This window comes from Lithobates pipiens, unplaced genomic scaffold (assembly GCF_037356315.1).
Source record: "Lithobates pipiens isolate NorthernLeopardFrog02 unplaced genomic scaffold, aLitPip1_a1.2 Scaffold_8, whole genome shotgun sequence".
Classification (NCBI taxonomy): domain Eukaryota; kingdom Metazoa; phylum Chordata; class Amphibia; order Anura; family Ranidae; genus Lithobates; species Lithobates pipiens.
Genome location: NW_027507903.1, coordinates 203,914,027 through 203,928,997, shown reverse-complemented (window position 1 = coordinate 203,928,997; position 14,971 = coordinate 203,914,027). Strand labels below are relative to the sequence as shown.

Below are 14,971 nucleotides of genomic sequence, written 5' to 3'. Positions count from 1 at the left end.
ATATATCCCGAGTGTGCATCTTACAGTAACATTTTGATGTAATGCGTACTAAATTGACATCATGGAGAGCCCATTTTTGTGACATGCACATGACCTGTGTCACCAGTACATTTTCTTTTCTTGTCTGATGACTTTTTCATTAAAATCTCTAATAGAGAAAGAGAAGCTGTGCTAGCGACCTTTATCTTTGTAACAGACAGTAGGACAATGCTCAAAGTCAGTCATGTCCAGGGAAATCAATGCACCCTATTTGCCTGTTTAATCTAAAGCAAGGAAACAATTTACCAATGACATAGGAAAAGGCACTTGAAATCAAGCAACAAATGGCCCTGACCATGTATACCTGAAATATCTTGATTGCCAAGTGACCATGTAGTACTGGCCTCATTGTTTTGTCGAAGGCATACAATCTGACACTTTATTATTGTACAGCGCTTACATGAAGAGCTCATTACCTTACCCGTGTATTCATTATCTTTTTTTTACACCAGTTATCACTAACCTAAATGTATCCCCAAGATGTGATGACCTTTATGTGTTTATCATGCACTCAGGAAGGCTATACACGATGCAATGAGAACAAAGTCATGCAAGATAAAGAGTAACAGATGCTATTTTCAGACATATCAAAAAAACTGTGTAGCAATGGTCAGTTATCATTTTCCTCAATGAAAAAATAATAAGTATTTTCATCTTGTATATCTCTAGTAAATCCTTGGGAAAAAGAGAATCTAGTTCTAGAGGAGCATAGTTTGGATGCCACTGTTCACATGCCTTACTGGCTATTTTTCTTGATCAGTGATCCCCAAACTGTGGCCCTTTGCTTGTCTTTTTCTGGCCCTTGGGAAAAAGTTCCTCCCCCAGGATATGAGGCACTGTTCCCCCCATTTATATGAGGCATTTTTCTTCCCACTGACACCAACAATGATGCACCATTCTTTCCACTGACACTAACAGCAGGAAGCTTTTCCTCCCACTGACACCAGCAATAGGGCATTTTTTTCTTCCACTGACACCAGCGATAGGGCATTTTTTTCTTCCACTGACACCGACTATGGGGCACTATTGTTTTCCAGACATTAACAATGGAGCATAATTTCTCCCTCTGATAAAAATGATTGGGCACTATTCCTTTCACTGAGATCACAGATGGGACAACTAATACCAATGATGGGTTACTATTCCTCCTCCTACTGACCACAGGCATTATGTTTTTTTTTTTTTAACTCCCACTAGTCACCAAGTCTGAGACATTGTCTTGTCCCACTGATGCTGGGGCATTTTCTACTTTGACTGGCCACATGACCATTTTTAATTAATTGCTTTTCTTTGTGATTGTAAAGGTGAACGTTTTTTTTTTAGGGGAGAAGGGCTGAGCTGCACTGTCTGTGTCTAAAGATGCAGGTAGTGTGGCTCCAGATTAAGACCACACGTGTGCCAGAATAGGAAGCGACTTCCTATAGTGGTACACTGAGAAGAGCCAGGAGCACTGGCATGGGCAGGAGAAAAGGAAGATCAAGGATGTTCTGTGCAAAACCAAAGTAGGTAAGTATACCATGTTTGTTTGTTATTAAAAAAAAATTGGTTTAAAATCACTTTAATTATATTAGCTCTCCCATAAATAATGTATTTTTCCTGACATTGTAAAATAAATAATAATATATATTTTAAAAACAACCTGAAAAGAGTAAAATATGGGAGCTGTAGTTGTTGAGCTCCAGGCTTGCCATTCTCTATTTGCTTGACTACTTGTTGAGTCTTCTGGAACAAATATGTGTATACCAGGTGCTGGGTGAACATTTCCTGTCATATTAGTATCTTGTCTTCCTATATACATGAAAGAGTAATCTGTATGTGATTTTCTGTGAGGCCACAAGATTTTACTAGGGTAATGAAAGGAAGATGATCCCATTTCTAACATATAATGTAGACAATTGAAATTTCTTGCAACAAATATGGTTGACATAAAGCAATGAATCGTATAATGAAAATACATTAAAAATTAGATTTTTAAGCCTTGCATTTAAATAAAGGTGTAACAACATAAGCAGTTTTAGAGTAGTCGTAATTAGCAATCTGCGTATATTCTACTGCAGAAATATAATGTGCTTGTAATGGTACATTATGCCATCTGGTGGACGTTTTTACATTCTGGCACACTACTTCCATTCATAATGCAAATTGATGAACATTTTAACTATAAAACATTTTGCAGCAGGCAAGGTCTATATGAGGTCACTGGCCGTAACAGTTCTGCAGCATATTTCTTAATTAATTCCAATTATATTTCTTCAATTAGGTAGTATTTGACAATGTATATACAGCATAGGACAAAATTCTTTGTCTATAATATCGCATCGCTGTTATCAGTACAGATTCTGGCTTTAATGTTGTAACTTGCAATGGAAGAAGGAGAAACAAAATTGTTATGTGGCAGCACAGACAGTATAAATGACCAATGTTTCTAACCCTTGAAAAATAGATGCATATTATTAAAGGTACATATGTTACTTATAATGCTGATCTTTTTAGAACAGTGACTCTTAACCTTTTCTGAATAGCTGAACCCTTTAAGAATCTCATGAAAGCTATGGACCCCATTCCCAGAAATACAACAGGGTTAAGAGGGCCGTGCTTATAAGAACTTACAATCTAAGAGGTTGGGGAAAGTGGTACAAAAGGTTATAACTGTGGGAGGTGAGCTGATGGAAGTGATGAAAGATTAGTTGGAGGAGTGATAGGCTTCCCTAAAGAGATGAGTTTTCAGGGATTGCCTAAAGGCAGTATGAAATAGCCAGACAGATTGCGTACAGCGTTCCAGAGGTTGAAAGAGGCTCTGGAGAAGTCCTGGAGATGAGTATAGGAGGAAGAGACAGGGGAGCTAGAGAGAAGGAGGTCTTGAGAGAATCGGAGAGGATGGTTTGGGTGATATTTCGAGACAAGATTGGTGATGTAGTTCGGGGCAGAGTTGTGAATGGCTTTGTTTGTTGTAGTTGGTATTTTGAATTTAATTTGCTGGACGATTGGAAGGCAGTGCAGGGATTGGTGGAGAGGGATGGCAGACACTGAGCATTAGTAAGATGAATAAGTCTGATGGCAGCATTCATGATAGACTGAAGAGGGGGAAGCCTATGGAGAGATAGGCTTGTGAGAAGGGAGTTGCAGTAGTCAGGGAGAGAGATAACAAGTGAGTAGCTTGGTGGTATAATTTGTTAAAAAGGGGCATATATTAGAGATGTAGTAGTTAGATAAATAAATAAATAGCTATATTAGAGGTGAAGTCTACAAACTTTTGACAACAATTGGATTTGGGGCTGAATGGACAGGTCAGAGTCTAGGATTACAACTAGTACCCTGCCGTGAGGGGAGGGATTGATGGTTGCATTATTAATTTTGATGGAAAAGTCGTGGGGGGGGGCACAATCGTGGGGGATTATCATCAGCTTGGTTTTAGAGCGATTTAGTTAACGAAAGTAGTGCGACATTCCTGCTGGTACGTCCGTTACTAAGTTAGTAATGCGAGAGGAGACTGAAGGAGTGAGGTGAGGAGTAGAGATATACAGTAGATTTGAGTCTCATCAGCATAGAGATGGTATGTATGTACTCCATTTTATTGAAATGGAATTGCCTCATACTAATATGACATACATAAAGTCTGAATCAACAATCTTAAGGCCTCATGCAAACGGACACAGAAAATGCTGCTTTTAGGTTTTTTTTTTTTACCTCTGAACGAACCTGCATGTTAGCACATGCAGATGTTTTTGTAAGTTTTTATGTTCAGCATTCAGGGGTGAAAAAAAAAAATAGCTCAGGCACATGTTCCTGGAGAAGTGGTTTGTTGTTTTTCCATGCAAATGTACATACATGCATACTCATGCACATAAATGTATTCCATTGGCTAGCATGCATGAATATTCTAGCCAATAGAATGAGGTAAGGTGCAAACGCTTCTAAATACCATTCGCATGTAAATGTGCATACCCCATGTGCATGAATGTGCCTAAACACAAGTGAAGGAAATGCAAGATTAGAAGCTTCTATTAGAAGTTTGCCAAATTCTGGCAGCATAAATTCATACACCTGAGTGCAAAACTTACTCCTTACCATACAAAAAGTAATGGCCACTCATTACAAAAATGAAATGAGGGCTGTATAGTGACTGTAGAAGGCCATGGACCCCAGGTTATAATCCCCTTTAGAAGGCTGTTATTTTACTTTTGCCACATACTGTTCATTAAATCTTGCTTTTTTATTATTAATCTGTTTCTATTGAAATCTTGATTTTTTATGTTTTTGTTAAACAACTATTCTCTTACAGTGAACAAATGTATTATAGACCTACATGTGTTAGAAGTTTGTTTATGATTGTACTTCTCTAAGAAAGCTGAACCTTATGATACTTGCCAGAGTATCCTATGATTTAGGTTCTGTTCTACTAATAAATGTCTATTCCTGGACATTTGCTAATTATTCTATTGGTAATTGTTACTTTTAATACTTGTTATGTCCTTTGTATATAGTAATATATATAATAATATAGTAAGGAAAGCTGTCAAAACTATATATGAACTGCATATGTTTTTTTTAGGTATGGTGATATGGTCCCAAAGACAATACCTGGGAAGATTTTTGGCTCCATATGCTCTTTAAGTGGTGTTTTAGTCATTGCGTTACCAGTTCCTGTAATAGTGTCCAACTTCAGTCGGATATATCATCAGAATCAACGATCAGATAAACGCAGAGCGCAAAAGGTAATGTGATAAAATTACCATGAATAGACATATATTGTGCAAATTGTACAAAGCAAACCAAAACTTGATTGTCAGAAGTGAGTGGATAACGGTACTGTATAATATAAGGTTTATTCTGGTTGGTGTATTTAAAATACCATTTCAATGCTTTAACAAATATTGAACTGGAAATAGAACTAATCCAAGCAACTGAAAGTGTATTTCCACTTTTCGGCAAAATTGGGATAACACCTACTTTACATTTGTTGGTATTCACATTGCATAAAAAAAAAAAAAATCTTGCAATTTTCTGAAAACTCGAAAACTGAAGTTTTCCTCTGCTGTGCAGAAAGAGCTTGGAAGTTAAAGTTCTCTGTAATAAACCCTGTCTGTACTGTGCTCATTTTCAGTTAAACTAAATTTGAACCCTGCCTGTTCTAACAAAGTAGTTAAATAGCTAGACGTAGGGCTTCTCCATTGTATGTTAATGAGGGAAAATCCAGTGGCCTGGATTTACTATGGGCAAATAGGCATAGAGTGGAGTTTTCTCAAATATGACTGCAAAAGTGGAAATACACTTTAAGTTATTTAAAAACATAAGTGAATGGGAATAACAATAATGAGTCAACTCATTTGGAGTATTGAGATGAAATAAAAATAGACACTATAGACACAATAAACACCAATGTATCACCAGTACAGGATGTGAGGATAATTCTCTTCAAGAGGAACACAGATATAAGTAAAAAACCAAAACGTTTTTAGTAGATGTGGAAGAGGTGGAATATCATGAATTAGATTTCCCCAGCAAGGACACAAACAACAATACGAACCTGACAGGGGTTCTAGGTCTTGGCCAAACATGTGCTGATGGTATTTTAAATAGGGCAAGAAACAGTACATATAGTGTTGATGTTTTGTAAAACCAAATTGTCCTCTTTATCATATGGTTTCCTGGTAGTTATTTACTGTGTATAACAACTCTTTCTAATTACATTAGCATTATCTTTCTACTGTATATGGGTTTATAATTTATTGCTATATTAAATAATATTATGCCACGCTTACTTTAAGAATATATACTTTCTTTTGAATTAGTATGACATTCTTGATCACAATCATACAGCTCTTTAAAAACAAGCCTATCCTAAATACAAGTTGGGCAACACTGGTATTGATTTCATTTCAGTGCTGCTATCTGACTTTAGTTTTAGTCAATGAACATCTCACCACAATGGTAAAGCAGAGATACACTGTATTACAGGAATAAATTGAACAATTACTTTCTCACTTTTAACTAGGAGCTCCAGTACTGAGCTAATACATCAGCCATATGAGCGACTGGGGAGTAATTTATGAACAGATCAATTTGCCTTTCAGAAAAACCAGATGTCAAAGTGCTAGCAGTTCATTCTCAGTTTTAAGTGAAAGGCATATAAGAAATAGAGAAGAAATTGAACTCCATGGAAAAAAAAGAAATTGCCTGACATTTCAAGAGAATATACTTCTAATTAATTTTGCTATATCAATTTATTTCACTATGGGAATGAAGTCTGAGGACTGATACACCACATCTTCAGATGCAGTCTTTAATTAATGTAGATTTCTCTATTACCTGTAATACTTAATTATCAGTGTGTTGTTGCTGAGTGTGGCACATAAAATATATTTTGTAATTGGTGAGGGCAAAAGGTTCAGTTTTTCATGAAGCGACAAGTCCCCAATAGAAAATTGGTAAAATGAGATAGGAGCAAAACTGATCGCTAATAATAAAAAAAAGTAATTGTATAAAGTTGTTTTATGGTCTAATTGTTCCTGGGTATGAGTTGATGGCATATAGAGTAACTATATGTTTTCATATGACTCATATGAAATTCATTTCAAAGCAGCGCAAATTTTAGTGTTACAAGTTTCAACATCTGTCTAATCCCTATTATGTAAAGATTGCAGAGAACACTGAGCCAGTCACATCAGTCTCTCCACCAGGTGGTGCTGTTCTGCAAGGTGCTGCTGGCTCACTCTGCTTTGGTCTCAGCTGGGAGAAGCAACACGCCTTGGGCTTCTCTACAGCCCCTTCCCCAGCCTTGATGCAGCAGGCTGGGGAGGATGAAAGTGGGGGCTCTCCAGAGGGGCTGAGGCCTACACCACCTCACACTGCCATGGATTCTGGACTTGTCCCTATTTAAGGGGAGTCCTTACCAGCTTTCCAGGACAGAGTGGTGAATAGACTTTGATATATAACTTAAGAGGAACAGAAGCTTGCTGTCCTGAAAGCAGATTTCAGGGAAAATAAATCTCTGCATGGAAAGACTCCAAGCTGAAGTCTCTGGAGAAGGCATTGAAGAAGCAGGATAATTTGGTCACCTCTCTGGAGGAGAGCAGCGGTGTGTTTAAGGAAAAAAAACAGGAGGAGAAAAGGAAAGTGCCTGTGCGTGTACCAGCCAGAAGGTGTACGCAACAGTATGAATGAGGGATAAGGAAGCAGTTTCATATGGTGGCCCCAGTACTACCCCTGTCTCAGGATCGGTCGCACCTGCCCGCCTCCCTCTCCAGCAGCCTGGGTCATTTTAGGAGGAGGTTGCGAAAAATTGCAGATTGCTGCAGACCATTGCGGAAATATAATCTCCCTTGAGTGTCAGGAAGTTTAGATTTTCCACTGACTCATTGTATGAAGATGAGGAGGAGAATGTCGTCCCTCAGCCTGTGAGGGAGAAAGTCAAGGACAAAAGTTAATTTGTGAAGTTCGATACATACTGGAACTGTTTCAGGTCAGGAAAATTCTGGTGAGGGAGTTCCTATGAAGAATCTCTCTTAGTATGTAGAAGACTTTCCTATGGTTGCTGCTACAGAGAAAGAGGCTGCGTCTGTTGACAGATCCTTGCAATCGGTAAGGAATGTAGGAGGAGATGGCAGGGATCCAGACAAAGAAGTTTCTGCTGGCTGTGAGAACAAGGAGTCCTACATCGACACTAAGACTGCAAAGCAGGAGTGCCGCATGGACACTAAGACAGTGGGGCAGTCGCGCCGCATAGACACTAAAATTGCTGAGCAGGAGTGCCACATGGACACGAAGTGTTTTTCTAAACAAAAGACTTTACCTGATAACAGGACTGCTGGTAATTGTGGTACTTCTGGGAGTATGGTGAGCAACTCTGCTGTGCTGGAGGGGAGAAGGGAGGATCAGGTAGTGGGTACTGGGTACTGGGTGGGTAGGGCCAAACCTGATTTCAGAGGCTCCAATGCAGTAAATGTGCCTGAATGAATTCTGTGTTTCCATCAGCTATCCAGGATAGCAGCTATGCTAGGGCTGTGTCAGAACAAAGTCATGCTGCTGCTGAATGGGAACCGATTGTGGGACTTTTAACGAATGCACCTGCTTCCATTAAATGCAGGAATGTGGTACAGCTCAGATGGGAAGGAGGAGGTAGCAAGAGGGTGGTTGCGGATAGTATCATAGCCGTGGAATTTAAGGCAGAGGATATTTATTCTCTAATCAGTCTGGCAAGTTCTTATGAATACAATTTATCATTCGTGCACCCAATTTCGTTTCTCGCTACAACACTGTTCGGTTCAGGGTAGAAGCACTTTTTTAGTAGTGTTACCTGTCTGGGAGGCCCTGGAGTGGTGTAGAACTAAAGGTTCTGCTGGCATTAAATCAGACTAAAGCTTTTGCTTGGGTCAATCATGAGTACCTGTGGCTGCTTCTTGGCAAGTATGGCCTGGAGGGGGCTTTATTTATTGGCTGAAGACTTTGTACAGGAGGGCTGAAAGCTTCATGTTTGTGAATGGTTGGATTGGACGGCCATTTGAGGTTGGCTCAGGTGTGCATTAGGGGTGTCTTTTAATTCCTCTGCTATATGCATTCATTAATGGATCCCTTCCTCCGGAGGTTAGAGAGCAGGCCATTGTGTGGAGTGCTTTTGTGCATTCCTGGTGAGCATCCTCTGATGACATGTCTGTTTTCATTTCTGGGGCAGAGGAGGTAGACTCAGTGATGAGACTGTATCCTGAGGCATCTGGCTCAAAGATCAATCATGATAATAGTGAGGTTTTCTGGATGGGAGAGGAGGGTGAAGTCTTTGAGCTACTGTAGATGACTTCTAAGAGCCCAGACATAAAATTAAAGTTTTAGGCATCAAATTTGGTTTTGGCAATTATGTTCTTACAAATTGGGTAAGCAGACTACAAGATGCCAATGCCAAGGTTGCCAGCTGGAAGGACTGGAAACTTTCTTACAGGTAAAGGATTTACCTGATTAAAACTTACTTGATCCCAGTATATCTGTATGTTATCTGTGTTTTGCCAGTCCTTTGCTATGTGAGAATCTACAGCTGTTTCTTCCAGCTGTTATGGGGGAATATTTTTTGCTTCAGTGCCCCTTCAATATAGAAGTCTATAAGTGGGTGGGTGGGCTCTGGGTATCCCTTTTCTTTCCCGCTTGGAGTGGAGTGGTCATATGGGGCCTTTCAAACGTGGAGTGGTCATATGGGGCCTTTCAGACTCACTAAGATCTTGATTTTGAGACATAGTTTGCTCAGTAGTCTGATACTCCATATGGAATGCACGGTATCAGGTTTCCAAAAAGTCCTTCCTGATGACATTGTAGTGCACAACATTTTGGGTGAGGTTGGGTAGATTTGGGGTCTTGAGAAGGACACATGGCGGCTGAAGGCCTGAACAAAAGTGTGGAGGAATGTTGGGTCCCTGTAGCTGTTGTCTGTTGGTCTCTGGGTGTGCAACTTTTCTTTCTATCCTTTCATGTCCCCTAGATTTTTATGAGATCAGATTTTTGGCAAAAGACTGTAATACATGGGATCAATGTTTAATCGTTTCTTAGCCTAAGTGTGTAGTTAGGTTAAGTTAGGGTTGTGTTTTGCATAATTTAGTAGTTTACTGATAATAAAAATAAAGTTTTGTATAGTTCTATTTATGTTGTTTTAGGAAAAAAAGCAGTTTTCTGTTATTTTCTTATTTATGTTTATTTATGTATATATCCTTTTTTTTTATATATATATATATATATATATATATATATATATATATATATATATATATGTGTGTGTGTGTGTGTGTGTGTGTGTGTGTGTAAATATGTTGTTAATAACAAGCAGTATGTTTGCAAGCTTTTAAATAAACAAAATGTACATTATTTCATATGACTCAAATTAATTTCAAAACAGCATGAATTTTAGTGTTACAACTTTTAAAATCTATATATATATAAAGATATCACCTTACATGTTTTCCAAAGTGTGTACAATTGTAGACTTAAATGCGAGAGATTTACCAAATAGAGCAATGAAGTGTTTTAGTAACCCTGTTACGATGTTTCCTGTATATTAATTAATCAGCCAGTCAAAATGAAGTCAAGCATGCACCTCTTGTTAAATCTCACAGTCCATTTTCTATGAGTTTCCATGGATCAGAAATGAACATGTAGGGGAACTACTCCCTCTGACTCTAATAAGAATAAAAAAAGAGGTGCATGACCTTGCCAGGAGATAGGGGGTTTCATGTTGAAATAGACTAATTATGTTTCACTTTTTTTTTTTTTTTGTAATCTGTTTACTAATTAGAACCCTATGAAAAAGGGAGTTTATCCAAAAGGTTGAAAAACAGTTTTTATAGTTATAAAGCTGTATATTAATCTCTTTGTTGCAGACGAATCTGGTGCCCATCTTGGAAAGTCCTCTTGAAGTACTTGACCAATGCTGAAGGACAAAAGCCATACAGACCAGGGGTGTGCGGTTAGGGGAGGCAGGTGAGGCAGGTGAGGCAGAGCCTCACCTGCCATGACCATATTTTCTTTTTAAAATCGAGCTTCGAAGTTCATAGCTCGGTGACTTGAGATAGGTAGCCTAAGTCCTACCCCATTACTGGTAAACATTTCTGGCTTCTACAAACTATGGTTCCAGAGATACAGGACTCCTTCTGCAGCCTGTCAGAAGCTACAGTACATACAGAGCTGGCAGTTTATATACAAGCTGGCACACGCTGTTTGCAGCAGACTGAGAGGTTGAGCTCACAGTGCCTCTGACTTCTTGGCTCAATGGACAGCTTGGAGTCTTAGACCTATGGTAAAGTACCATTATCCCCAGCTATCCAATAAAAATATTGCAGTGGAGGCAGGCCTCTCACTGCAGTGTCATAGAAGGGACATGTGTCTAAAAGACAAATGCTCCCTTCCAGCCCAGCCCTCTAAACTACAAGGAAAAAACATGGGTTTATGGGTATAAGATTTACCCATAATTCCATGTTTTTCTCACACAGTTAAGAGGGAGAATGAGAATCTGCTGCTGTTGAAAAGGTACTGTTATAATCAAGCTAAATCATATATTATTAACTGGTTCTTGACCGGCGCACGCTGATGTACGTCGGCAGAATGGCACGGACAGGCAAATAGACGTACAGGTACATCCCTTTAAATTTGCACGCCAGCTCCGTGAGGTGGGTCCCATTGGACTCAATCGCTGCGGGGATACCCGCGATCGTCTCATGGGCAAGAAGAACAGGGAGATGCTAATGTAAACAAGCATCTCCCCATTCTCCCTAGTGACAGTGTCACTGATCTCTGCCCCACAGTTAGAAACATGCCCCAGGACACACGTAACCCTTACCCTGCCCCCTAGTGGTTAACCCATTCACTGCCAGTGTAATTTACACAGGAATCAGTGCATTTGTATAGCACTAATTGCTGTATAAATGACAATGGTCCCAAAAATGTGTCAAAAATGTCCAGTGTGTCCGCCATAATGTTGCAGTCACAATAAAAATCGCAGATCGCCACCATCACTAGTAAAAAATATATATATTAATAAAAATGCCATAAAACTATGCCCTATTTTGTAAACGCTATAACTTTTGTGCAAACCAATCGGCCTAAACTGAGGAAAAATTTTTTTCTAAATTGTCGCTCTTTTTTGTTTATAGCAAAAAAAAAAACGCAGAGGTGATCAAATGCCATCAAAACAAAACTCTATTTGTGGGGAAAAAAAGGACTTAAATTTTGCTTAGGAGCCACGTCGCATGACCACGTAATTGTCAGTTTAAGCAACTCAGTGCCAAATCTCAAAAAGTGCTCTGGTCAGGAAGGGGGTAAAATCTTCTGGGGCTGAAGCGGTTAAGCTATAAGATAATAATTTATTATTTATCTATTTACTGTAAAATTACTAGTTTGAAGTTATAACTTCAAGCTTCAGTAATTTGTCTGTTAAGCCACCTGCTTGAGTACAGTTTTTGAAAATATAGTAAATTACCTTAAAAACAATATATAATAATTATTTGTATATTACTTATGGTAATTAACCCCTTGCCACCCAGACAAATTTTGACACTTCTCTCCTACATGTAATAATCATAATGTTCTTGGTAGAAAATTACTCAGAACCCCCAAACATTATATATATTGTTTTAGCAGACACCCTAGAGAATAAAATGGTGGTTGATGCAACTTTTTATGTTATAGGTTATTTGCGCAGCAATTTTTCAAATGCGCTTTTTTTTTTTAAATATATAAAAAAGAAAAACACTAAAGATAACCCAATTGTTTTTTGTAATGTGAAAGCTGATGTTACACCAAGTAAATAGACACCTAACATGTCACGCTTTAAAATTGCGCACACTTGTGGAATGGCGCCAAACTTCAGTGCTTAAAAAATCTCCATAGGCGACACTTTACGTTTTTTTACAGATTGCATGTTTAGAGTTACAGAGGAGGTCTAGTGCTAGAATTATTGCTCTCGCTCATGGCGTATGTAACCTGTGTGTATCTGGCTCTGATACTAGCCAGTACCTCACCAGCCACTGACCTCACTGCACGTCCCTGATACAGACAGATATCATCATAGCAGGGAATCACATCCTTGCAGCCAGATCTCACAGTATCTTGCCTAAATACTGGTATACCAGGCTGGAATCTTTGGGGGAAGTGTTTTTTCATGCTAGCTTTGTTTAAAAATGTATATTTGAGCCCTGCAAAAAGAATTGTAAGAGTGAAATATTACTGGATTAGATAAACACTTGTCTCCAGTTTTCCTATTATTTTTTTAAGAAAATAATATTAACGGTACTGCATTTGTGTGTGTATATATATATATATATATATATATATATATATATATATATATATATATATATTTATATTATATTTATTATATTAATGAGTACATATTAATGATAGCCATATGTTTTTTACTTCACAGAAAGCAAGACTTGCAAGGATTCGGGTGGCAAAGAGTGGAAGTGCTAATGCTTATTTACAAAGCAAACGCAATGGTATACTAAATGAGGTAAGGTTCAGCTTTATCTTATTTTCCACTATTTACTCCATGTGAATGTGCACATAGAGGCTTTCTGAAACATCAACATCAAATGTTCTCTGCCTGAAGCATACTGCAGTCTAAATCCTGAATACAATGGAATAATTGAATGCAGAAGTAACTACAAGAGTGGTAAACATCCATAATTGATTACTGAAGGCAGTATTTTAGCTTAGAACTGTCATATATAGTGTGTGCAATGAGTAAATTGCATTTCTGATAATTAAGACCATTACAGCCAGCAGGTTTAAGAAATAAGTAAACTTCTACTTACATGTGAGTGGAATTTGCTTTTTGACCTCAGCTTTGAAATGATAATAGGTGAACGTGAATGATTTTCCTTAGGCATATGCTGTCTATAGCTTTACATGAAAATTGCCCTTGAAAATGATCTTTGCCAAGGAAAAGTTTGAAAAAATAAATTGTTAAAAGCAATATTCAGTAAACATCTTAGATACAGCTTGTTTTATTCACCCTTTTTTTTATTGGTCAATAAATAGATAGTAATGTGATAACCGATTCACTGGCAACTATATCTGTTAAAGATTAAAGGAGATTTTATCCCAGCAGACAATTCTGATCAAAATCGAACAGGGACTGACATCATTTTCATCAAGTAATCTGGTTGGGATACGGTAATCCTAGACAGGGAATGTGACAATTGCACTCTCCGACCCCACACTGTGCAGAGATTTTCCTGTTTGTGGAAAAAACAATTTATGCACCAGCAGAATGAGAGTGATCAATGCTGGTTAACTCTTCCAGTTAACTCTAATGCCCTGTACACACGACCAGACTTTACGATGGACTGGGTTCCGACGCTCTTCCCAAGGGACTTTCTGAACTAAACGGACTTGGCCACACACGACCGGACTAAGTCCATTCGAAAGTCCGTTCTTTTGAATGTGATGACGTAAACGGGACTAAACAAGGAAGTTCAATAGCCAGTAGCCAATAGCTGCCCTTGCGTCGTATTTGGTCCGTCAGACTAGCACACAGACGAATGGTTTTCCCGATTTTTAGTCCATCGGACTTGAGTCTGTTGGATAGATTTGAAACATGTTTTATTTCTAGGTCCGTCTGACTTTTGGGGAAAAAAAGTCCGCTGGAGCCCTCCCACGATCAAATTGTCCAACGGATTCTGGTCCGCCGGAACAAGTCTGCTGGAAAGTCCGATTGTGTGTACGCGGCATTACATTATAGCTTCCACCACATGCTTGTGCACCATTTATAACATCCACTGTGCAAAAATACATTGATCTCTAATTGCATAGTCAGACAGGAAGTTTACAGTTGGGTAGTCCCTTACTAAGGCAAAGATTCTTTAAATTATGATTGGAGTATTCAGAGATTAAAATATTGTTTTACTGACAAGAAAAAAGGTACAAGAGAATATTTACAGAAAGGCTTTTACAAAAGAGACAAAAACAGATGATAAGCTATAATAAAACAATGCAGTTTAAAAATCCAAAAACCTGATTTTTAGTTCAGTGCAGAGCCCAATTTGTGTGCAGAGTAAGTTTAATCTGAAGTATCAGGTAAGCAAGCTATCTTTTCGGGTCCTAGGAAAGGACGTTTACGGACATTACACAGCCAATCAATTTGTCCAAGGGATGTGCTGAAGGGGTGTTGCAGTGATTTACTATGCTCCAGTGGATGACCTTTCAACAGCAATTGTTATCTACAGTGCCTTGAAAGAGTATTCAAACCCATTGAAATTTTTCCTTGAAAGTTTTATCATGTTACAACTAAAAATGTAAATGCATTTTATTGGGATATTATGTGATAGACCAACACAAAGTATCACATAATTGTGAAGTGAAAGGAAAATGATAAATGGTTTTCAGAATATTTTACCTGAAATAAATACCTGAAAAGTGTGGCGTGCATTTGTATTCAGCATCCTTTACTCTGATACCC

At 38.3% G+C, this 14,971-nt stretch overlaps 1 protein-coding gene across 2 annotated transcripts in view; it reads left to right on the top strand.

The window, feature by feature from the left end:
• The window catches only part of KCND2 (potassium voltage-gated channel subfamily D member 2), a 531,276-nt gene that overhangs the window by 413,242 nt on the left and 103,063 nt on the right, over positions 1-14,971 (top strand). For both annotated transcript variants that reach the window (XM_077473452.1, XM_077473453.1), the window contains exons 2-3: positions 4,592-4,754; positions 12,935-13,021. In XM_077473452.1, the coding sequence (XP_077329578.1) occupies positions 4,592-4,754; positions 12,935-13,021 (250 nt within the window). The remainder of the gene's footprint in view (positions 1-4,591; positions 4,755-12,934; positions 13,022-14,971) is intronic.